Source organism: Anser anser, assembly GCF_964211835.1.
Source record: "Anser anser genome assembly, chromosome: 29".
NCBI lineage: Eukaryota > Metazoa > Chordata > Aves > Anseriformes > Anatidae > Anser > Anser anser.
The window spans coordinates 250,613-274,906 of NC_139750.1; the positions used below are offsets into that span (position 1 = coordinate 250,613).

The 24,294-nt window shown below is 52.2% G+C and overlaps 1 protein-coding gene and 1 pseudogene across 2 annotated transcripts; one reads left to right on the forward strand and one right to left on the reverse strand.

The window, feature by feature from the left end:
- Nucleotides 1-3,197: 3,197 nt before the first annotated feature.
- On the reverse strand, nt 3,198-4,126 carry LOC310887719 (olfactory receptor 14A16-like; annotated as a pseudogene). Its single transcript has one exon. The product of its transcript is annotated as an olfactory receptor 14A16-like (transcript).
- A 7,065-nt stretch (nt 4,127-11,191) lies between these two features.
- LOC310887720 (uncharacterized protein) lies at nt 11,192-23,867 on the forward strand (the record flags this gene model as incomplete). Its single annotated transcript, XM_083813895.1, has 3 exons — nt 11,192-12,123; nt 12,399-12,496; nt 22,882-23,867. 3 exons carry the CDS (start codon nt 11,192-11,194, stop codon nt 23,865-23,867), a joined length of 2,016 nt encoding a protein of 671 aa, XP_083670021.1.
- Nucleotides 23,868-24,294: the final 427 nt, after the last annotated feature.

Sequence of the window (24,294 nt, forward strand, 5' to 3'; positions counted from 1 at the left end):
TCGACACCCTGTAAGAACATCCAAAACTGGCACCCTGCTTGGGGCCCAGCAAGATAAAAGCAAGGTCATTGTCATCCTCCAAGGCCATAGATCTCCTGATGGCCTTTCAGTTTCTCAAAGGATTGGACAGACCTATGTGCAAGCTCTGTTAGGTGCTAGGTCAGGAATGACTTTGAAATAAAGATTTACACTAGCTGCATGTGAGTGGCTCCTCAGTTCCTTATGACAGCTAAAATGACACCCTCTTAGACCAGACACGTGCCTGAAGGTGGCACACCAGGCTCTCAGGCAGAAGTGCCCTGACACCCACCTGCACAGCCATGGGACTCCTGTTGCCTCCTGAGGTCCTGAGGCACAGCTGACCGCAGCAGAGCATCCCCACCCATCTCCTCCTTGAGTCCTGTGACCTGATCAGATCCATGTCACCTCACCTTCCTCCTCCAAGACCAAGTGATTGCTGCAGGACCTCTCAAGCCTGCCCAGCCTCATGGGGTGAAACTGCTTCAGTTTTGTGATAACAGAGCAGTAATGAGGGATGTGTGGATTAAGTAGTTAGTGTTTAGGGATTATATCTTCCTTCCATGTTTAGGGATTGGGCAGAGTCTTAGAGGGAGGGTTTGGTGTTCTGTTTTGAGTACCCAGACAGTGTTTAAGGCATGGGGTAGATATTTGATTAGGGTTTTATTATGCGGTTTGTTATGGGACAAGGGTTGGTGTTAAGGCTAGCAGTTTAATGTTAGCGATTAAGGGCTAGGGATTAACTAGAGGAATTGGTTAAGACTAGTGGTAACCGGTGATGTGTTTGGGGGCTTAAGTTAAAGGTAAGATTTGAGGTTGTAAATTAGACTGGATTAGACTTGCGGATTCCTTTCAGGGTGAGAGATGGCATTAGGTTATCATCAGGTTTTCAGGTTCCTGGTTAGAAAAATTGCCAGGACATGACATGAATGTTTTCCTAGTGAGTTTTGCAGAAGCATCAGCCTTACCCGAGCCCCTCCTAACTCTTCAAAATCTTTCCTTTCTGTTAGCCAAGTCCCTCTTCTCTCTCCCAGATCTCCCACCGTTATTCTTCCAGCTTCCCCCTGGCCTCCCGTAATGTGTCACCCTGTTGGGGGCAGCTTTCTGATGGCCTTTATGACCTCAGAGGCTCTGTCTCCCTGCTGTTGGCCAGCCAGGCTCTGGGACAGAAGTGACCTCACAGCCAGCATCCACAGGACCATAAGGAGCTGTTGTGCTCTGGAGGCCTCTTCCCAGCCCACCCAGGAGCAGTGGGTGCAGGGGATGCCCTGCACAATCCCTCAGGTACTCTGCCTGCCAACCAGCTCATGCTTCAGAAGGTCTTCCGCACATCCAGACTCATGTTTCCTCATGCAGCCTTTAGTTCCTCTAGGGCATCCTGGAGGGAATGGCCACCTCTGTGTGGGAAATTGAATTAAGAACTGAATATATATTTTAGGCCAATGTTGAGAACTCTGCAATGTTGAGAACTCTGCAACTTCTCTGTTGAGAAGGAGTTAGTGTGAAAGTCGTGATAACTAGCATTGCTTTATTCAGCTGGTTTCCCAGCAGACCATACCTCCAAAAAGAAGTGATCTTGAGACTCTGTCTGTCCCACTGCCCGTGATGGCACCCTGTGGAAACAGCCTATGGCACTTGGGCTCATTCAGGTTCATCTCACCACACTCACACCATGGGCAGTCTCAGATGGACAAGGCAAACATGGACTTCAGGTGTAGTCATTTAGTCTCAATAGCGGGAGGAACAAAAAAACCTGTGTGAACTGGGAGGAGAGCCCAGTGCTGGGAGCAGTGGTTGTGAGGGGCTGCTCTGTGACCATTACCCTAGAGCAGGATCTCCCAGGGTGTCCAGAGAAGGGCCGAGCCCAGCCCCTGCTCTGCTGGTCCTCCCTGTCTCTCCCAGGAGGCCAGATGAGCCCAGCCCCTCCCCTGCTCTCCGCAACTCCCGGTCCTCTCTCCAACCCAGCCCAGCCCAGCAGAACAGCCCAGGCTGCGATGGCACACAAACAGGAAACAAAGAAGGGGAGGTCAGTGGCAGTGTCCCTGCTGCTGCCATCTGTAGGAGATAAACCCTACCGATCCACCTTCTCAGAGAGCATGCAGCCCCCCAAGCCAGCCCCACTCCCCAGCACAGCACCACACTGCTGGCAATGGGGCTCCTCAGGCAGCACCACCGCACACACACAGCGCCCTGCTCTGCTCCTGGGACACCCCATGTCCCACACAGCCTTGCCCCAGCCCACCACGTCTGGGCTGGCCTGAGCAGCCATTCCTGCAGCCCCTGCCCATACTGCCCACAGCCCCCGAGCTGGCGGTGCTGCTCTGCAGAGCGAGGGGGCTGTGGTTAGCGGGGCTGTGGGGGCACTCTGCAGGGCCGTGCTGGTCAGGCTGGGAAGGCAGAGCCATCTGGTGGGGGGCACTGCCACTGACTGCCTCCCACACAAGTGGTTCTTTGGCCATGGAGGGTGCGCACAGATAGCCGGCCTTCTGCAGAGTCAGAGACTCATGGATAAGAAACAAGGAAATCAAGGAGCCTCCTTCGAGTCTACTCCTTTGCAGTATCCATGAGAGTATCTATGGGAGAAGAGCTGAGCCTTCAGGCACTGCCCTCAGCAGATCCCCTTTTATGCTGCAGATGCTGGTACGGAGCCAGCTGTGTTAGAGAAGTGCCCCTGGCCTGTCCCTGCCTGTGGACACAGGACTGCCACACAGCAGCATGGTGAGCAAGCAACAAGAGCAATCAGTCCTCACAGCAACACAAGGGCTCTGAAGGAGAGCGTGAGAGGTGAAAGAGAGCAGCTCGGGAAAGACCAAGCCTTGGGGCTCCCTGGCATTGCTGCTCTGCCAGGACTCTTTTCCCCCCACCTCATCACACAGCTAAGTGCCCCTTTAGCTCCACCACAGGTCTCTGAGGGAGGATCTCAGACAAGCAAGTCACTGCAGGGTCCTTTCTTTTATTTAAATATATCTGAAACAAACTTTAAATACAAGTTGTTTTCACTGAGTCTCAGAGTCACCCAAGACAGGTGGGTGTTTACATGGAAGAAGATGAACAAATCATTTCTTTTTGTACAATATTACCAGAAGAAATGCAAAGCAAAATGAGAAAAAAATAAAAAATACATCTCACCTGTAATGAGTTATATTATGAGTGGTATGAGAAGGAAGATAGACAGTTTATCACTTCTGAAAAACAGTCATGAGGTTCCAAACTGAATCCTTCAGCTCCTGGTTCCTCATGCTATAGATGAGGGGGTTCACTGCTGGAGGCACCACCGAGTACAGAACTGCCAGCAAAAGATTCAGGGACGAGAAGGACATGGAGGGGGGCTTCAGGTAGGCAAAAAAGGCAGTGCTTACCATCAGGGAGACCACGGCCAGGTGAGGGAGGCATGTGGAAAAGGCTTTGTGCTGGCCCTGCTCTGAGGCAATCCTCAACACAGCCCTGAAGATCTGCACATAGGACAGCACAAGGAAAACAAAACACCCAGATGCTAAAACAGCACTAACCACAAGAAGCCCAACTTCTCTGAGGTAGGCATCTGAGCAGGAGAGCTTGAGGATCTGGGGAATTTCACAGAAGAACTGGTCCAGGGCATTGCCTTGGCACAGAGGGGGAGGGAAAAGGTATTGGCAGTGTGCAGCACAGCATAGAGAAAAGTACTGCCCCAGGCAGGTGCTGCCACGTTGACACAAGTTCTGCTGTCCATTATCGTCCCGTAGTGCAGGGGTTTGCAGATGGCAACGTAGCGGTCATAAGCCATGATGGTGAGAATATAAAATTCTGCTGAGATGAAAAAGACTAACAGAAAGGCTTGGGTAGCACAGCCTGCATACGAAATGGTCGTGGTATCCCACAGGGAATTGGCCATGGCTTTGGGGACAGTGGTGGTAATAGTGCCCAGGTCGAGGAGGGCGAGGTTGAGGAGGAAGAAGTACATGGGGGTGTGGAGGTGGTGGTCACAGGCTACGGCTGTGAGGATGAGGCCGTTGCCCAGGAGGGCAGCCAGGTAGATGCCCAGGAAGAGCCCGAAGTGCAGGAGCTGCAGCTCGCGGGTGTCTGCGAATGGCAGGAGGAGGAACTCATTGGGGAAGCTGCTGTTGGACATTTGCTGTCTCTGGGACCGGTCCATTGAGAAAAAGAGAGAGAAAAGTTAGAGAAACTTCTCTGAGCAAAACCCACTCCTTTTCTCACAGAAATAACCACTCTCTGAGCTTGCATTTCAGCTATGGTAGTGACACTGCAGGGCAGGTACTCTTAGCCTCCTCGTTGTGTATCACACTGCAGGACAGAGGCTCCTCTCCTCTTCTGGAGGTCCGGCTGAGGAGGAGGTGGCTCATGCCCTAAAGCCCCTGAAGGCAGAGGCTGTGCTGGGTGGCAGAGGAGAGCAGGGGGTTGCTGCAGAGAAGGTGCCTGCACTGCAGGCCTGGCAGGGAGTGCCTGAACCCCCCCTCCCTTGGCATTTCAGGCAGCAGCTTCCCTGTCCCCACATCTCCTCCCTGCCATTGCTCACAGACCCTGTCCCACTTGCTGTGTGCTCAGCTCTACTCTGCAGACACTTCCTCTGCCTGGAGACTTAAAGGGACATCTCCCTGTGTTTGGTGGCTAAGGAACAGCTCTCACCTGTCCTGAGAGACCTTCAGGGCAGGAAAGTGAAAGAAGAGACCCCAGAGTGTGCTTTCCCTTCAGGTAGTGCAGGAGTTGGACTTCCCTTTCAAGAATCTCCCCCAGAAATGCCCTGGGGTTGCAGTGGTGATGTGAGCATCCTGGCCCATGTAGCAGCCCCCTGTCAGCAACAGGACCATGCTCTGCCTTGGCCTTCTGGTCCTTCCATCCACAGCTTCTCCCCGCACTGCCCTGGGCAGCTCCCCAGGCAGGCTGAGTGCTGAGCCTGGCAGGCGGCAGAGGCCCTGCCCTGGCACACAGCCCCTGGGGCACAGCAGGGACCCTGCTCTGCACCACAGCCCTGGGCACCCCTGCCTGAACCCCGGCTGCACAGCCTGCAGTCAGCCTGTGAGAAGGAACCCTCATGTCCTGTCCCTCTGACAGCATTGGGTAATAAAACCTGCTATATAATTAGTCAATCTTCTCTTATCTCAGACACTCAAAGTGACCTCCTGAAAGCTCCCAGAGGCTGTGAGATTTGCCAGCAAATCTGGAGATGGCACCAGGAACAACAGCTGCGTTGCCCCGCAGCCAGAGACTTACCCTGTTCAGGGCTGGGAAGATTTCTCCCGCAGTCAGCTCTCAGCAGCCCCCCTCCACACTGCCTTTAACATCTCCCTCCCTTCTCTCAGCCACCCTTGTCCCCTGCACGCAGTGCCCCCAGCCCTGCTGCGCTGTGCAGAGGAGCTGCTCGTGGGCAGAGCTGTCTCTCTGCAGCACTGCCCGCTTGCCAGGAGCTCCCCTTGGGCCCAGGAGCCCGGCCCAGCTCAGCAGCACAGGGAGCTCTTGACAAGTCCCTGGGCCTCCAGGGGAATCGACTTTGAAACAGACTGAAGCAATCACTGATGTTCCTTCCCTCTGCCGGTGAAGAAAACTCATTTCCAGCACCGTCATTCCTCATATCAGAAAAAGTGTGAGGTCCAAGTATCACCTTCCCATGTACTGGTTTTAGGCAGAACAGCCAGGCAAGGACAGGGAGGGATCTGCCTTCCCCCTGATGAGGGAAGTTTTTCATCTAAGTCAACCAAGGCATCTCATTCTTTGTTTGCAGTCCACAGGCTAGAAGGGGTCGTACCTGTCTCTCCCATGCCTCACAGAAGCCCACAGGAGTTGGGATTCCTCTTGTCTTGGTTCACATGGGCACAAACCAGACATGTCTGCTGCGTGTCTCAGCTCCCAGCACATTTAATGGAGGTGGAAGGCAGGAGGGAGATGTTCAGATGCAGACCCCTGGTGACATTGGAAGTGCCAGAGTGACATTTGAGTGACATTTGTGGTGTCAGATTTCTCTGGGTCATAAACAGAGATGATATGAGGAAACTGCTAGCAGCTGTAGCCCAATGGCAAAGAAGTAAAGGCAGGATCTATTCAACTTCTAAAGACTTTATTGCTCCCAGTTCCGTTTAGATATGAAATGTAGATGTGAAATATGACAATATGAACATGTTTGGGGGATATAATTTCTCCACTTAAGTTATTGGGAGGACATGCATTTTTGGAAATATCTGTATAATTTTATATTTGCATAGAGGGAACATGTCCTCATCTTGCTAGGACATGTCCCAGACCAATGAAAAAAAACATAAATCTTCTAGACAAGCTACAAAATTCTGAAAATGAGGACTACTTACACACCGAGAAGAACAACAACACAACATCTTTTTATTTATTTCACAGAATCACAGAATGGTTGTGGTTGGAAGGGCCCTCCAGAGATCATCTAGTCCAACCCCCCTACTCATGCAGGCTCACCTAGAGCATGTTACACAGGATCGCATCCAGGTGGATTTTGAATATCTCCAAAGAAGGAGACTCCACAGCCTCTCCGGGCAGTCTGTTCCAGTGCTCTGTCACCCAAACTGTAAAGAAGTTCTTCCTCATTTGGCAATGAAATCTCCTGTCATTCAATTCCTACCCATTACCCCTTGTCCTATCACTCACCACCACTGAAAAGAGTTTGGCCCCATCCACTTCACATTGTCCCCTCAAGTATTTATAAAGGTTGATAAGATCCCCTCTCAGTCTCCTCTTCTCTAGGCTAAACAGACCCAGCTTGCTTAGTCTTTCCTCACAGGACAGTTGCTCCAATACCTTAATCATCTTTGTGGCTTTACGCTGGACCCTCTCTAGAAGTTCTATGTCCCTCTTGTACTGGGGAGCCCAGAACTGGACACAGTACTCCACGTGTGGCCTCACCAGGGCTGAGCAGAAGGGGAGGATCACCTCTTTTGAACTGCTGTCCACACTCCTGATGCAGGCTAGGATCTCATTGGCCTTCTTGGCCACAAGGGCACATTGCTGGCTCATGGTTAACTTTTCCACCACGACTCCCAGGTCCCCCTCTGCAGAGCTGCACTCCAGCAGGTAAGCCCCCAACCTGTACTGGTGCCCGGGGTTGTTCCTCCCCAGGTGCAGGACCCTGCACTTGCCCTTCTTGAACCTCATGAGGTTCCTCTCTGCCCAACTCTCCAGCCTGTCCAGGTCTTTCTGAGTGGCCGCACAGGCCTCTGATGTGTCAGGCACCTTGACAAGTTTTGTATTATCCACAAACTTGCTTAGGGTGCACTCTGTCCCTTCATCTAGATCACTGATGAATAAGTTGAATGGCACTGGACCCAGTACTGACCCCTGGGAGACACCACGAGCCACAGACCTCCAACTAGACTCAACACCGTTGAGCACAACACAGAGCTCTGCCATCCAGCCAGTTCTTGATCCACCCCACTGTGCACTCATGGATCCCACAATTCTGGAGCTTGCCTAGGAGGATGTTATGGGAGGCAGTGTCAAAAGCCCTGCTGAAGTCAAGGTAGACAACATCCACCACCCCTCATCCATCCATCCATCCATCCATCCATCCATCCATCCATTTAGTCATCTCATCATAGAAGGCTACCAGGTGGGTTAAACACAACTTCCCCTTGATGAATCCATGGTGACTGCTTCTGATCACCTTCTTTTCCTCCATGTGCTTAGAGATGGCCTCAAGGATGAGCTGCTCCATCACCTTTCCAGGGGCGGAGGTGAGGATGACTGGCCTGTAGTTGCCTGGGTCTTCCTTCTTGCCCTCCTTGAAGACTGGAGTAATGTTGGCTTTCTTCCAGTTCTCAGGCACCTCTCCTGTTTTCCAAGATATTTTGAAGATGATAGAGAGTGGCTTAGCAATAATGCCTGCCAGTTCCCTCAGCACTCTCAGGTGCATCCCATTGGGACCCATAGATTTCTGGGTGTCTACCTTGCCTAAATAACCTCTAACTCAATCCCCTCTAACCCAGTCCCCCATAAGAAGCAGGGCCTGAGAACATGAGGTAACTTGTAGCTGCCTGCAGAAGGCCTCATCCACTTCCTCTTCCTGATCCGGTGGCCTGTAGTAAACACCCACCACACTGCCACCCCTGTTGGCCTGTCCTTTGATCCTCACCCATAGGCTCTCGACTTGCACTTCGTCCCCCCCTAAGCAGAGCTGCATACATTCCAGTTGCTCACTGACATAAAGAGCAACTCCACCACCTCGCCTTCCTGGCCTGTCCTCACTAGAATCACAAAGCCGTCCATGGCCACATTCTGGTCATGGGAGATGTCCCACCATGTCTCAGTCATTGCAACGAGATCATAACCCTGCAACCGCACACACACCTCCAGCTCCCCTTGGTTATTCCCCATGCTGCGTGCATTTACATAGAGGCATTTGAGTTGGGCTCCCAATGTGTCTGCCTTTCTGGATGGGGCAACTTTAACTCATCCATGTGGGCCTACGGTAGCTCACCTGTTAAGCTCTGTTCCCTCTCTAGGCTCTGGGCATCCTTTGCTGGCTCTGGTGTTCAGCTGGTGTGAGTGGGATGGCATGTCATCCCGTACCTTATCCCCAGCATCCCTGATGATCTCCCCCTCCCCCATCGATACAAACTGGAGTCAAAGGCAGCCTACTGTTATGCCACAATTGATATCCCTAAAGCATTTTTCTCCATTCCTTTGCCAGCAGCATGCAGGCCACAGTTTGCTTTAATCTGGAGGGGAGTCCAGTCCACCTGGAATCAACTGCCTCAGGGGTGGAAACACAGCCCTACCATTTGCCATGGACTGATTCAGACCGCCCTGGAGCAGGGGAAGCTCCTGAACACCAGCAGTACGTTGATGGCATCATTATGTGGGGTTAGAAAGCAGAGGCTGTTCTTGAGAAAGGGAAGAACATGTACCAAATCCTTCTGAAATATGATTTTGCACTGAATAAGAAATAAGAGACTGGCACACTGGATCCTGATGCAGGCTGGCCATGGTCAAGGGGGCCAGTGTAAAGCCATGGGCTGGGCAACGTTCAGCACGGTGGTGAGCAATTGTGTTGTGCATCCTTGCTTTTTACATATTATTATTATTATCATCATTATTCTCTCTTCTTTTTCTGTCCTATCAAACTGTCCTTATCTCAACACGTGAGCTTTTGGGGGGTGAGGGTGAGCTGTGTGGTGCTGAGGTGTCTGCCAGGTTAAAGCACAACACGCTTGACAACCAGACTCTAACAGCACAAATCACACTTCTAAAATGCGTCTCTCCCGTGTTCAGCGAGGAGCAGTCGGTGATGACTTCAGTCTGCTTCAAACACCACACCCCAGGAGAGACCCTGCTGCCTTCAGGATCTGTCAGCCCTGAGGCCTTGGGGACACCTTGAGGGAGCCCAACGAGTGATGTTATGGTGAGGTGCTGTGCTGCTGAGCTGGGCCGGGCTCCTGGGCCCAATGGGAGCTCCTGGCAAGCGGGCAGCGCTGCAGAGAGACAGCTCTGCCCACGAGCAGCTCCCCTGCACAGCGCAGCAGGGCTGGGGGCTCTGACCGCAGGTGGCACAGGGAGAGGAGAGAAGGAGAGAGGGCTTGGTGGCAGTGAGGAGCGCAACAACAGAGGGCAGCTTGTGGCAGGACAGATCTACAGGCTGTTGGCACCGTGAGTCTCTGGCATGAGGGCAATGCACATGCAGTTGCAGCGAGGTCTCCTACAGCTGGCATATCTGATGCCTGATATCATCTTCTGGATAGTTCTCTCTGTTACTCCAGCACAGAGTGGAAGATGCTTCAGAGAATGGAATTTATGATCTGATTTGTTCAAAAGGAACACCAAGGCAGGGGCTACTTGAAGGGTATGGCTGCATTCTGTAGCTTTCAGATCCCTGCAGTGGAGGGGAGGAAGGGATGGGGTCTGTGAGTATGGACAGAGAGAAGAAATGGGGACACAGAACCAGCTCCCAGCAGGGACATGGGCATGCAGCAGGGACATAAGCAGGTGGTGAGAGGGAGCTACTGCCAGAAATGCTGTGCAAGGGAGGGCTCAGGCACCTCCCTGCCATCCCCTGCAGGGCAGGCATCTTCCCTGGGACACCCCTTGATCTCCTCTCCCACCAGCAGAGCCTCTGCCCTCAAGCCCCCGGTGTCCCCAGCAGGAGCTGCCTCCTCTGCAGGCAGAGCTGCAGCAGAGGAGGGTCTGCTGAGTGTCTGTCCCATTTTGGCCTTGCCTTCTGTGGCAGCAGCACGCTGGCATTCCTCCTGGCTTCTCCACCTGGCCGTGCTGCTGCTGTTCTTGTTTCCAGGCTGGCAGGGGATGGGGCTTTCAGATGCACATGGAGTGAGCCCTCGGTGTGCTTGGCTGGTAGGGGGGTACAGGGACAAGGTGCGGGGTCTGGAGATGTGCCCTTTGAACCTGGATTCCTTTACTCCCAGCACTGTCATGGTTTTGTAGGCACTGGAACAGGCACCACAGGGAAGTGGTCACAGCACTGAGGCTGCCAGAATTCAACAAACATTTGGACAACCCCCTCAGGCATATGGACCAGTTTTTGGGTGTTCATGTACCGATTCAGGGCTGAGATTTGGTTATCCTTGTGGGTCCTTTCCATGTCAGGATATTCTATGATTCTGTGCCTCTATGAACCTCTGAGTGCAATTGTCCTGCACCACAAAGTGTTGCCAGCACAGGTCAAATGAGACCAGCTTTGCCTGTTCTCTCTGAGGGATGCTGCATTGAAGGCTCCATCCCCTTTTGTCTGAGGATCCACAAGGATTCACTTGAAATGCCCAGGATTTATGCCTTAGAAAAAGTCCTCAGGATGGGGTGGGCAGCTAGACAGAAAACAAAAAAATAAATCCTCACAGCCCTGCCGTGCAGTTGGGTGAATTATGAGTAACAATATGGAAAAGTTCTTTATTATCAGGTGATTGAATCTGAGATTACCCTATGTTCCTCTTTACCTCTGGCTGTGGGGCAAGACTGATTCCTGCATTGCCCACAGCAGAATCCCTGCTCCCAGGGACACCCTCAGGCAGCATCAAGCAGAGCACATGAAAGCAACCTGCTAAAAATCTGCCTGAAAGGGGAAAATTTTTTTCAGGGGAGTTATAGAGAAATGGAAAATTTTTCTCAGGTATGTCTTCTTGTTTATTAAAGCTTTTTTTTTTTTTTTTTCTTTTTTTTTTCCCAGGTATGTTGACTTTATTAATGTTTTTTCCTCGCTGGGAAGGACCCCATGCCCAACATCAGCTCAGTGAGCGAGTTCCTCCTCCTGCCATTCGCAGACACCCGTGAGCTGCAGCTCCTGCACTTCGGGCTCTTCCTGGGCATCTATATGGCTGCCTTCCTGGGCAACGGCCTCATCCTCACAGCCGTAGCCTGTGACCACCACCTCCACACCCCCATGTACTTCTTCCTCCTCAACCTCACCCTCCTCGACCTGGGCACTATTACCACCACTGTCCCCAAAGCCATGGCCAATTCCCTCTGGGACAACAGGGCCATCTCCTATGAAGGATGTGCTGCCCAGGTCTTCTTTTTATTCTTCTTGCTTGGAGCAGAGTATTCCCTCCTCACTGTCATGGCCTACGACCGCTACGTTGCCATCTGCAAACCCCTGCACTACGGGAGCCTCCTGGGCAGCAGAGCTTGTGCCCAGATGGCAGCAGCTGCCTGGGGCAGTGGCTTTCTTGATGCTGTCCTGCACATGGCCAATACATTTTCCCTGCCCCTCTGCCAAGGCAATGCAGTGGACCAGTTCTTCTGTGAAATCCCCCAGATCCTCAAGCTCACTTGTTCACATGCCTACCTCAGGGAAGTTGGACTACTCGTCTTTAGTCTTTCTTTAACATTTGGTTGTTTTGTTTTCATTGTGGTGTCCTATGTGCAAATCTTCAAGGCCATGCTGAGGATGCCCTCTGAGCAGGGCCGGCACAAAGCCTTTTCCATGTGCCTCCCTCACCTGGCCGTGGTCTCCCTCTTTGTGAGCACTGGCTTGTTTGCCTACCTGAAGCCACCCTCTATCTCCTCCCCATCCATGGACCTGCTGGTGTCATTTCTGTACTCGGTGATGCCTCCAGCAGTGAACCCCCTCATCTATAGCATGAGGAACCAGGAACTGAAGAATGCAGTAAGGAAACTGTTTGCATACATGCTTCTTCAGCATCAGTAATATGCCCATCATGTTAACAGTAGTAACAGGGCTTCTCACAAAATGTTAGGAAAATATTTTGAAATTGTCTTTATTATTACTTTTTCAAACATGTGACAGTATTATTTTTATTTAAAGAAGTTTCTTCTTATCCTTCTACCTGTTGATTTTTGTTTTGACCCAGTCGTCTGTGGTACTTTAAGAACCAATCTTCCTGTGCAGAGAAAGTCAATAAAGAAGCCATGAGAGATTCACTGGTCTCAGGGCCTGTCTCTTCCCATCTCCTCTGCAGCAGGGGGAGCAACTCCAGCATGGAGGAGGGGCTCAGGGCCAAGAGCCCAGCTGCCACATTAGAAGAAGGTGGCCTTTGGGGCTGCCTCTCACTACTCGGTGGGGCAGTCTGCAGCTTCACTGACCTCCATTTCCTGTGGTATGGCTAGCCCCAGTCTGGGGGCTGCTGGGGAGGCCCAGAGCCACCTTTGTCCCAGCAGCTGCGGTGCCTTGCGAGGGGCTGGGGCTGTGGTGGCCATGCCCAGAGCCCTGCAGCAGCCTGCGGTGGGCACTGCTCTGGGGCCAGCCCAGCCTGGGCTGCTGGGCTGGGCTGGGCTGTGTTGGGGAGAGGTCCGGGAGGTGGGGAGAGGTGGGCAGGGGTTGGGCTGGGCTGGGCAGTGCCTGGCAGAGGGCAACAGCAGCGTCAGGGAGCGGTGGGAACATGCAGGGGAGGGCTCCCAGCAGGGCTTGGTGCTGCAGAGCCAGGGCTGGGGAAGGGAGCGCAGAGCTGCAGGGGCAGGGGAGAGGAGGCCGCTCTGGGCCCTTGCTGGCCTGGGCAGAGCAGGAAGGGGGCCCAGGGCATTCGTCCCCTCACCGCAGCCTGCCAGGACCTGCAAGGCGGTCATGGAGTGTCCAGGGCCAGGCTCTGCCCCGTGGCCACGAGCCCTGCCTGCCCTCCTCCTGCCATGCTCTGTGGCTGCAGCAGAGGGGACCCCCAGCCAGCCCCTGCATGGGGCTCTGCCACCCACCTCACCCCAGTCCTCTCTAGCACCCTCCTTTCTGCTCTCTGATGCACGCCAGGACCTCCCAGTGCGTGCTGATCAGCACATCTGCTGAGGGCCAGTGAGGCTGCTGCAGGGGCAGGGAGCTCAGCAGCGCCTTTGCAGCCCCCTGCCCTGGGCCTGCCTCTCCCCTTGCCCTCAGCCCCAGCCTTGTCTCTGCTGGCAGGAGTGCTCTTGGCATGTGCTTCCTGGCCTCCCCTCGCCTCCGGACTGCTGCTGCCCACTCAGGCTGCTGGCACAAATGTGTGCTCACAAGCAGCACCACCCCTTGGGCTGCTTCTCCTGGCCTCTGCCACCCCACTGCCTTGACTTCTTGTCTCTGCTGGGCCCCACCTTCCACACCCAAATGTGTCCCTTGGCTGTCAGCTCCTTCTCCCCTGCCCCACAGGATGACAAAGATGGGGTGGGACGTATTACCGTTATGTGTGGAAGTGTTTTTGTAATCCGCATTGGTGATGGCACAAAAAGACAGTTCTTCACCAGTGATCTACATCCTTCTTCAGGTGAATTTTCAGGATCTATATTCATCACAGGAGTAGAAATACTGATGGTCACCTGTACTTGCATTGTCATCGCTTTGTCCATCATGGTGTACTCCCTCATCTTCCAGGTACTTCCACTCATCTTGAATAAACAATCCCTGTTGAATGTCCTCTTTCCAGCTGCCTGTCTGGACCTATGCACTTCCCATGGTTCTCCTGCGTTGCCCTCCCCTTACTCTGATCATTCAGACCGCTCTCACTGACCCAGTTGCTGCTTTGAGCTTCATTGAGTTCAAGCTTGCCCATCATTTAGCAGTCTGCCTAATTGTTTCTGTAGCAAGCTCCTCATCATTTCTCCTTGAATTAGGATCATACGGAATAATACTTATCTTAATACTTATAATTTCCTATCAATCAGTATAAAATACTAAATTTACAGTCATCCTTTTGGGAAGGTAAACCTCACTGGAGACATTCAAGATGAGGACCTTGTTTGCTGTTTGGAAAATTGCTGCATGTTTTCCTGTTGTTTGTTTTAAAATAAGGAAAACCCTTCTGTGCCTGTGTGCAGCCAGGTCTCTGAGGAAAGCAGGTGGGAGCTGGTGCAAAGGGGCTGTAACATCCAGCTGCAGACTTCAGTGCAGAAGTCTGGTGTAAGGAAAAGTGATGCGAGTGCCAGGTGGCCAATGAGAGAAATGTCAGGGTTGGGGTGGTGAGGAGCAAGGTTGTCCATGCACTGTCAGACCTCAAGAGTCTGCTTTTCCTCCCTATGGACATCTCCATAGGAGAAGCCCTGGATTAATATTAATTGAAGAAAGATGCTCAAAGCTGAAATGCAACAAAATTCAGCTTTTAAAACGAGAAAAGATTTTTATTAGGTGCTTTTTGAAATCCTCCTCCTTAACTACACCATGAAAGCTCTCCAATTAGCTGTCCAAGTCCTGAAGACCTGAATAAAACTATGGAAGACATGTTTCCTTAGGTGTTTCTGCATTTTAATGAATTCCATGGTGGATTTTGGTGCTCAGCCTGTGAACCTCAGGTACTGAGAGGAGAATGATGCAATTGCTTGAGAAAGTAAAGTCAGAAGGAAAAGTTGAAGTGACTTGGAGTATTAATGGGCCCCACTGAGGGCCGTTACCAAGAGATTCTCCTCAGGGACTTGTTAGGGCAGATAATTGGAGGCCATGCTTACAGATAGGCAAAGCACTGTGCTGAGAAAACTCTGGGTTTGTTGTGGTGAAGTAAAAGGGCCAGGTCCTGACTCCAGCCACTGGGAGGGAAGATCCTGCACCCCCACGTCTGGCTCAGGGCTCTTCCTGGGGGTCTGTGGGAGCCGGTGGGCAGTGAGCTGCCACAAGAAGAACAATGACATGACACCTCCCTGCCTCTGCACAGGGTCTCAGGAAAGCAATGAGCCCCCTTGCAATGACTATATCTCATCTCCTCAGAAGCTCTATCCAAGGGGACAAAAATGTCAGGGCTGTTGGGGCCTTCTCTTCTTGCCAGCACCCACCTCTTTGTCCTCTCCAGACTTCCCTATGCTGCCCCACACTTTGCCCTATTTCCTTGAAGGCTGCAGACACCCATCTCTGTTCACCACCTTGCTCTCATCCCGGCATTTCCGTCGCTTCACCAATGTCTCGTCAACCCTCACCAGCTGTTCCTTGAAACACAAAGCCATGGTCTGATCATAGACACTCTTTGAGTGATCTCTAGTACCACAGCAAAACCCTTTGAGGGACATTTCTTCCTCTTCATGGCCAGCGCCAACCTTCCAAGGTGCACTTTCTGGCAGTTTTTTCTCTCCTGCTCTTTCCTACTACCAAAGAGAGCTCCATCAGGGTGGAAACCACTCCTGAAATAGGCATCCCAACCCATCGGCCTTCTAGTGGCCTGTCAGCCAACCAGACAGAAGTCACCTCACCAGCATCTTCTAAACCATGGTCCTGCTTCTGGTCTTGCAGCTTCTTGTGTAGACACAACCAAGCCTTGCGCCAGCTGCTGTCCGGTCATGTACTCAAGCAGAAGGGACAGGACAACCCATATTCAGGCCTTCTTTCTGTATGGGTCCTCCTGGGCATGTAGGCAGAGGGGATCCCACAGTCAGCATGCCAACCAGGTGCCTTCTGCTGGCCTAGCAGGGCCACTGGCAGATTTCAGCTGAAAAGTACAGATCCTAGGTAGAAGTGTGACCTGTCAGCTACTTCAGACAGAAGTGACCTCACAGTCCCTTTCAGTGACACGTTCCTGCTCCTGCCCTATCAACTGCAGAGACAGAGGTGACCTCACAGTCCCTTCCACAGTCGCATTCGTCCTGCTGGGGCAGGAGATCCTGAGGTAGAGCTGAGCTCATCAGAGCATTCCCACCCATCTCCTCCTTGTGACCTGCAAGCTGCTCAGCTCCATGGCCCTTCACATTCATCTTTGAATGCCATGTGACTGCACCGCAATCTCACGGTTCCTGCCCTCCCCCAAGGGAACAGGAACCTAAAGTTAAGGGTCAGGAAAAGGGTTAAAGGTGAGAAGGTTAATGCACAGGAAGACAGGCTTTGGATGATAGTTGTTCGTGTATGGCATTAGGGACTATGCGAACCTTTCTGGGTGAGAGATTAAGTAGATGTTTCGTGGGAGGTTTTGGTGTTCTGCTTGGGGTGTCAGGTCTGTGGTTAGGGTATGGTCAAGCTCTTTGTTTGAGTTTTTGTTTAGGTCTGCTGGAAGACTAGGGTTAAATAGAGCATTTCAATGCTAGTGTTAAGGGCAGGGATCAGGTTGAGCAAGAGAGTAAACGTAACGGAGAGGTGTTGTGGACTAATTTTGGCTTCAAGGGATATTGTGGTCAAAAGTTAGAGCAGTGGATTCCTGTCAGGGTGTGGAGTGGCATTTAGATTTAGGTATTAACGTAACAGGTTAAAATAGGGTAAGGGCCCCATGTGGCTGCTTTAAGTCAGCTTTATGGTGGGATCAACATTACCTGAATGTTCTTACCTCTCCAAAATCGTTAGCTTCTGCTCTCCAAGCTCCTCTTTCCTCCCTTAAATCTCACATCTCTCCTGGCCAGGCTCCTCCTGCCCTCCCGATATCACTCATCTTCTTAGGGGCAGCTTTCTGATGGCTTTCATGAACTCAGAGTATGTGTCTCACCTCTGTTGGCTCCTCTGTTCCTGAGAAAGAAGCAGCTCCTAAGCCAGCATGGAGAAGGACACAAAGGCTGTCGGAGCACCCTGCACAATGTGCCCAGCAGCTCTGCAACACCACAAAAGTGCGCTTCCTGCCTACATGTTTTGGTTCCAGAATGGCTCCTGTGGACTCAGGGTAACTTTTTCCATGGCCTCATGAAGGCTTTGTGTTCCCCCGGGCATCTGGGAGGCAGTGGCCCCCTCTGTGTAGAAAACTGAAAGCAGCCCTGAAGGATGAATGAGGCAAAAGCTGAAACCTCTGACATGACAACACCTCTTCAAGACCTCTTCCTCAATGGGGCCTACCAGGTACTTAGGGAGAGAGGATCTCACAAACTATGTGCAAAGCAGGTGCATCTGCTGGCCTGTCATGGAGACCAGCAGATGTGAGCCTAAAGGCACAGATCCCAGCCAGAAGTCAAGGGATGACCTGTCAGCTACTTCAGAAAGAAGTCAACTCACAGGCTTTTTAACAGCCATTCGCTTCCTCCTGGACTTAGAGCTTCTGAGGCACCACTGCCCTCCTAATACCATATCTACAAAACACCCCCTTCTTGGGCCAGAATCTGCCCAGGTAGAAGTGAGCTGGTTGTGATCCTTCAAGCCCATGGCACTGCTGCTGGACTCCCTCTCTGACGCCTCTCTGACGCACAGCAGCCAGTTCTGTGTCACTCCTGTGAGCTGCTAGGGCAGGAGGGACCTTGCAGGCAATGTTCCAGCCCCGTGCCTGTTTGTGGTCTCTCAGCTCCTTGTGCACAGTGAAGATCACGCTCACATCCAGAAGCCATGTGCCTGAAGCTGGCCTAGAAGACATTCAAGGGAAGCGCTCTCCCAGCCCCAGCCCCAGCCCCAGCTGGCAGTGCTGCTCTGCAGAGCGAGGGGGCTGTGGTGCCCGGGCCACAGGGGCACTCTGCAGGGCCGTGCTGGTCAGGCTGGGAGGCAGACCCAGCTTATGGGGTCACTGCCATTGCCCCACGGCTGCAAGGAATCACTCGCCAGACTCCTTTGCTGGGGCTGCTGCGTGCCCTGGGGCTGCAGAGCTCTCCTCTGCCTGCTCACACCAGATTGAGCACTTGAGCTCTGGTCAGTCCACCTTGGACAGGCTCATGCTCTGCGGTTGTCTCCCAGGCTTATATTGCCCCTGCAAATCACCTGGGCTCTCCTGGAAGCTCCTGGATCCCTCCAGGAAAAAATAAATAAATAAATAAATAGATAGATAGATAGATAAAAATAAGGACAACATATTCCTCTGCGATCAGCGCCTTCATGTTCTGTGAAGCCCGAGTGTATGGCCACTAGCAACTAACAGGGAACTTGTGAACCAGCCCCAGATCCCTAAACTCCATGCTGGGACTCTGTTCTCACCACACTGAGCCCATCTGGAAAGCAGGAAAGCACAGAGCCTCTTTGGAGTCTCTTCCTTGGACTTGTTCTTGACAGCAACTTTGCAGGAAGGCCTCAGCCTTCAGGCAGTGCCCGGAGGAGATCCCCTCTTAGGAGGGAAGCCCTGCAGCAAGTGGAGGCCAGCTGTGCCACTGCCATGCCCACTGCCTGTCCCTGCCTGCAGTCCCAGCACAGCCCCACAGCAGCACTGGCACCAAGCTACAGGAGCAGCCGGGCCTGACCCCACCAGCAGGGCTCAGCAGGAGAGGGCGGCAGTGGCAAGAGAGCAGCTCTGCAGGCACCAGGTGCTGGTGCTCCCTGGCCGTGCTACTGGGATGGGGCTCTTTTCCTCAGCACCCCTGCACACGGGCACTGCCCCTGCAGATCCAGGCCATGTCTCAGAGGAAGGACATCAGACAAAGAAGGCAGTGCAGGCTCCTTTCTTTTGTTTATATTCACAGAGAGCCTGGCTCGTTGAGTGCAGAGACTTTGAAATATGCTCAACAAGTAGATACTGAAATGGAAATGGGATGAATAATACAATTTTAATGTGCAAAATGAGCCAAATTAAAAAAAAAAAAAAAGTTGAAATAAACATACACACACAAACAGAATATTGACCATTCCTGTAATAACTGACATTACCACAGACTCACAGAATCCTCTAGGTTGGAAGACACCTCCAAGATCACCTAGTCCAACCTATGTCCTAACACTAACAAGTCCTACACTAAACTGTATCACTAAGCTCTGTATCTGAACGTCTTTTAAATACCTCCAGGGATGGTGACTCAACCACTTCCCTGGGCAGCCCATTCCAATGCCTAACAACACTTTCAGTAAAGAAGTTCTTCCTAAAATCCAACCTAAAACTCCCCTGGCACAAATTTCGCCCATTGCCCCTCATCCTGTCACCAGGCATGTGGGAGAACAGACCAACCCCCACCTCACTACATCCTCCTTTAAGATATCTGTAGAGTGCAATAAGATCTCCCCTGAGCCTTCTCTTTTCCAGGCTGAACAATAACAGCTCCCCCAGCCACTCCTCGTAAGACTTGTTCTCCAGACCCCTCAACAGCTTCATTGCCCTTCTCTGGACATGCTCCAGCACCTCGATGTCCTTCTTGTAGTGAGGGGCCCAAAACTGAACACAGTACTCGAGGGACAGCCTCACCAGAGCTGAGTACAGGGGGACAATCACCTCCCTAGACCTGCTGGCCACAATGTTTCTGATACAAGCCAGGATGCTGTTGGCCTTCTTGGCCACCTGAGCACACTGCTGGCTCATATTCAGCTGGCTATCAACCAATACTCCCAGGTCCTTCTCTGCCAGGCAGCTTTCCAACCACTCATCTCCCAGCCTGTAGCACTGCTTGGGGTTGTTGCACCCCAGCTGCAGGACCCGGCACTTGGCCTTGTTGAACTTCATACAGTTGGCCTCAGCCCATCGCTCCAGCCTATGCAGATCCTCCTGCAGAGCCTTCCTGCCCTCGAGCAGATCGACACACGCACCTAACTTGGTGTCGTCTGCAAGCTTACTGAGGGTGCACTCGATCCCTTCATCCAGGTCATCGATAAAGATATTAAAAAGAACTGGCCCTAATACTGAGCCCTTGGGGACTCCACTTATGACCGGCCTCCAACTGCTGGTCACTAGTGGAGTCCTCCATTCACAACACTTTGGGCCCAGCTACCCAGCCAGTTTCTAACCCAACGCGTGATGACACTCCAGATAACCTGTTCAATAAGCTTCCCTGGTACTGCAGTCAAACTAACAGGCCTATCATTTCCCAGGTCCACCCTCAGGCCCTTCTTGTAGATTGGCATCACATTTGCTAGCTGCCAGTCGACTGGGACCTCCCCTGATAGCCAGGACTGCGGATAAATGACAGAAAATGGCTTCGTCAGCTCTTCTGCCAGTCCTCTCAGTACCCTTTGGTGGTTTCCATCCATCCCCACTGATTTGCATACATCTAAGTGCTTTAGAAGGTCGCCAAACATTTCCTCTTGGATTATGAGGGCCACATCCTGCTCCCCATCCCCTTCCACCAGCTCAGGGGGCTGGGTAGCCAGAGAACAACTGCTCTTTCTCCTAAAAACTGAGGCAAAGAAGACATTAAGCACCTCAGCCTTCTCCTCATCTCTGGACACTAAGTTTCCCCTCGCATCCAGTCAAGGATGGAGATTCTCCTTAGTACTCCTTTTTGTGGTTATGTGTATATCCACGCCGGGTTGTCTTTGGGAACGTGGAGACAGACTGCTCCATTAAGGTTTGACAGACTGAGCCATTAAGGTTTCCTTCTTCAAGAGTGCCCAGCCTTGCTGGACTACTCTGTCCTTCAGAACTGCCTCCCAAGGTGCCAACCAGTGTCCTGAACAGCTCAAAGTCTGCCCTCCAGAAGTCCAAGACAGCAGTTTTACTGATCCCCCTCCTGACTTCTCCAAGAATAGAGAACTCTACCATTTCAGGGTCACTCTGCCCAAGACAGCTCCCGACCACCACATCTCCCACCAGTCCTTCCCTGTTTGTGAACAGAAAGTCTAGCTGGGCACCGTCCCGGTAGGTTCACTAACCAGCTTTGTCAGGAAGCTATCTTCCACGCTCTCCAGGAACCTCCTAGACTGCTTCTTCTGGGCTGTACTGTATTTCCAGCAGATACCTGGGAAGTTGAGGTGCCCCACGAGAACAAGTTCTGGCAATTGTGCAACTTCTGCCAGCTGCTTGTAGAACGCCTCATTTGTCTCTTCATCCTGGTGTGGTGGTCTATCGATAAGATAAGGCATTCCTTCTTGGCCTTCCCAATGACCCAAACCCATAAGGACTCAACATTATCATTCCCAGACTCGAGTTCTACAACATCAATACACTCTCTAATATAGACAGCCACACCACCACCTGTTCTGTGCTGCCTGTCTCTTCTGAAGAGCCTACAGCCAGTCATTGCAGCACTCCAGTCATGGGAGTGGTCCCACCATGTTTCGGTGATGGCAACCAGGTCATAGCTTGCCTTTTATTTCTTTGCTATTGAACAATGGCTACAGTTATATTATATTGGACATGCATCAATAAAGTCTCTGTTTATGGCCCAGAGGAATTCGGCATGTCAAATTTCACTCAAATGTCAGTCTGGCATCTCCAATGTCACCTGGTGTCTGCATCTGAACAGCTCCCTCCTGGCCTCTGCGTCCATTCAATGTGCTGGGAGCTGAGACAAGCAGCTGACATACAGCTGCCTGATTTGTGCCCACCTGAACCAAAGCAAGAGGAATCCCAACTCCTGTGGGCTTCTGTGAAGCATGGGAGAGACAGCTAAGCCCCCTTCTAGCCTCTGGACTACAAATAAAGTATGAGATGCCTGGTTTGACTCAGCTGAAACCCTTCCCTCAGCAGGGGGAGGGAGATCCTTGGGTGTGTGTTCTGCCTGAAACCAGGACATGGAAAGGTGATCCTTGGACATCATACCTCTTCTGAAATGAGGAAGGGCAGTGGTCCCTCTCCAGTGGAGTGAAGAAACATAAATGATTACTTCAGTCTGTTTCAAAGTTGATTCCCCTGGAGGCCCAGGGACTTGTCAAGAGCTCCCTGTGCTGCTGAGCTGGACAGGGCTCCTGGGCCCAAGGGGAGCTCCTGGCAAGCGGACAGCACTGCAGAGAGACAGCTCTGCCCACGAGCAGCTCCTCTGCACAGCGCAGCAGGGCTGGGGGCACTGCCTGCAGGGGACAAGGGCGGCTGAGAGAAGGGAGGGAGATGTTAAAGGCAGTGTGGAGGGGGGCTGCTGAGAGCTCACTGCGGGAGAAATCTTCCCAGCCCTGAACAGGGTAAGTCTCTGGCTGCAGGGCAGCATAGCTGTTGTTCCTGTTGCCATCTCCATATTTGCTGACAAATCCTGCAGCCTATGGGGATTTTTCAGAAGAACCCTCAGAGTTTCTTTGTATAAGAGGGGAGTAAAAACCTCCAGAGCAGGGATTACCCGCCAAAGCTGTCAGAGGGACAGGACATGAGGGTTTCTTCTTGTGGGTCTGGCTGTAGGCTGTGCAGCCAGGGTGCAGGCAGGGGTGGCCAGGGCTGTGGTGCAGAGCAGGGTCCCTGCTGTGCCCCAGGGGCTGTGTGCTGGGGCAGGGCCTCTGCTGCCTGCCAGGCTCAACACTCAGAAAGCCTGGGGAGCTGCCCTGGGTGCTGTGGGGAGAAGCTGTGGGTGGAAGGAGCCCCCCAGTCAGGGCAGGGCAGGGTCCTGGTGATGCCCAGAGGCTGGTGCCTGGGGCAGGCTGCTCACAGCTCCACAGCACCCTGAGGACAACATTGAGGGAGAAGACCAACTTGAAGAAGACCCTCTTGAGAGGGAAGACCAACGCCTACAGTACCTGAATGAAAAGCACTCTCTGGAGTACCTGCTTCCATTTTGCTACCATGGAGGACAGGAAGAACAAGGAAAATGGATCAGTCCTGTTGACCTTTACCATGTACATAAAGGGCAGTACTGACCTTTCCAGAGAATGAGGTCGATTAATCTCGTCTCTGTGGCACTCTTAGGAAACCAAGACAAGAGCTCCAGGCAGGAGCATGTATTCTTCCCTGGAAGAGACAGTGTGTCTTGTTGAGGATGTTTCAGTGAAATCTGGTTTAGGTTTTACTCAGAAAACACTATCTAACTTGTCTCTTTAAATTCTTCCATGGACAGCCAAGCATACCCAGAGGCAGCAAATGTCCAACAGCAGCTTCCCCAACGAGTTCCTCCTCCTGCCATTCGCAGACATGCGCGAGCTGCAGCTCCTGCACTTCGGGCTCTTCCTGGGCATCTACCTGGCTGCCCTCCTGGGCAACGGCCTCATCCTCACAGCCGTAGCCTGCGACCACCACCTCCACACCCCCATGTACTTCTTCCTCCTCAACCTCGCCCTCCTCGACCTGGGCAGTATTACCACCACTGTCCCCAAAGCCATGGCCAATTTTCTCTGGGACACCAGGGCCATTTCCTATGCAGGTTGTGCTACCCAGGTCTTCATGTTTGTTGTCTTTCTCACAGCAGAGTTTTTTCTTCTCATCATCATGGCCTATGACCGCTACATTGCCATCTGCAAACCCCTGCACTATGGGACAATAATGGACAGCAGAACTTGTGTCAACATGGCAGCAGCTGCCTGGGGCAGTACTTTTCCCTATGCTGTGCTGCACACTGCCAGTACCTTTTCACTTCCCCTCTGCCAAGGCAATGTCCTGGACCAGTTCTTCTGTGAAATTCCCCAGATCCTCAAGCTCTCCTGCTCAGATACCTTCCTCAGAGAAGTTGGTCTTGTTGTGGTTAGTGCCTGTTTATTATTTGCATGTTTTGTTTTCCTTGTGCTTTCTTACGTGCAGATCTTCAGGGCAGTGCTGAGGATCCCCTCGGAGCAGGGCCGGCACAAAGCCTTTTCCACGTGCCTCCCTCACCTGGCCGTTGTCTCCCTGTTCATCACCACTGCAATATTTTCCTACCTGAAGCCCCCCTCCATGTCCTCCTCATCCCTGAATCTTTTGCTGGCAGTTCTGTACTCGGTGATGCCTCCAACAGTGAACCCCCTCATCTACAGCATGAGGAACCAGGAGCTGAAGGATGCAGTGTGGAAAGTGATGATGGGATGTTTTTCAGAAGCAGTAAACTGCCTGTCTTCTGCATATCACTCATAAAATAACTTATTAAAGGCGAAGGCGTATTTCGTGTGTATTTTCATTTTCTTTTTGCTTTACTTAAATTGTGATATATTTTGTCTATGAAAAAATCCTGTTTCTTCCCCTTCGATTTCTCTATCTAATGTTTCATGTGACTCTGAGACTTGGTGTAAACAAGGTTCATTTAAAGGACATATAAAAGGATGGCTCCTGCAGTGACGAGTTTGCCTGGGATCCTTTCTTGGAGACCTGTGGTGGAGCTGCAGGGGGACTTGTCTGTGTGCAGAGGTGGAGGGAAAAAGATTCCTGGCACAGCAGCACTGCCAGGGAGACAAACAGCCTGGTCTTTCCTAAGTCACCCTCTTTCACCTCCCACGCTCTCCTTCAGAGCCCTTGTGTTGCTGTGAGGACTGATTGCTCTTGTCACTTGCTCACCGTGCTGCTG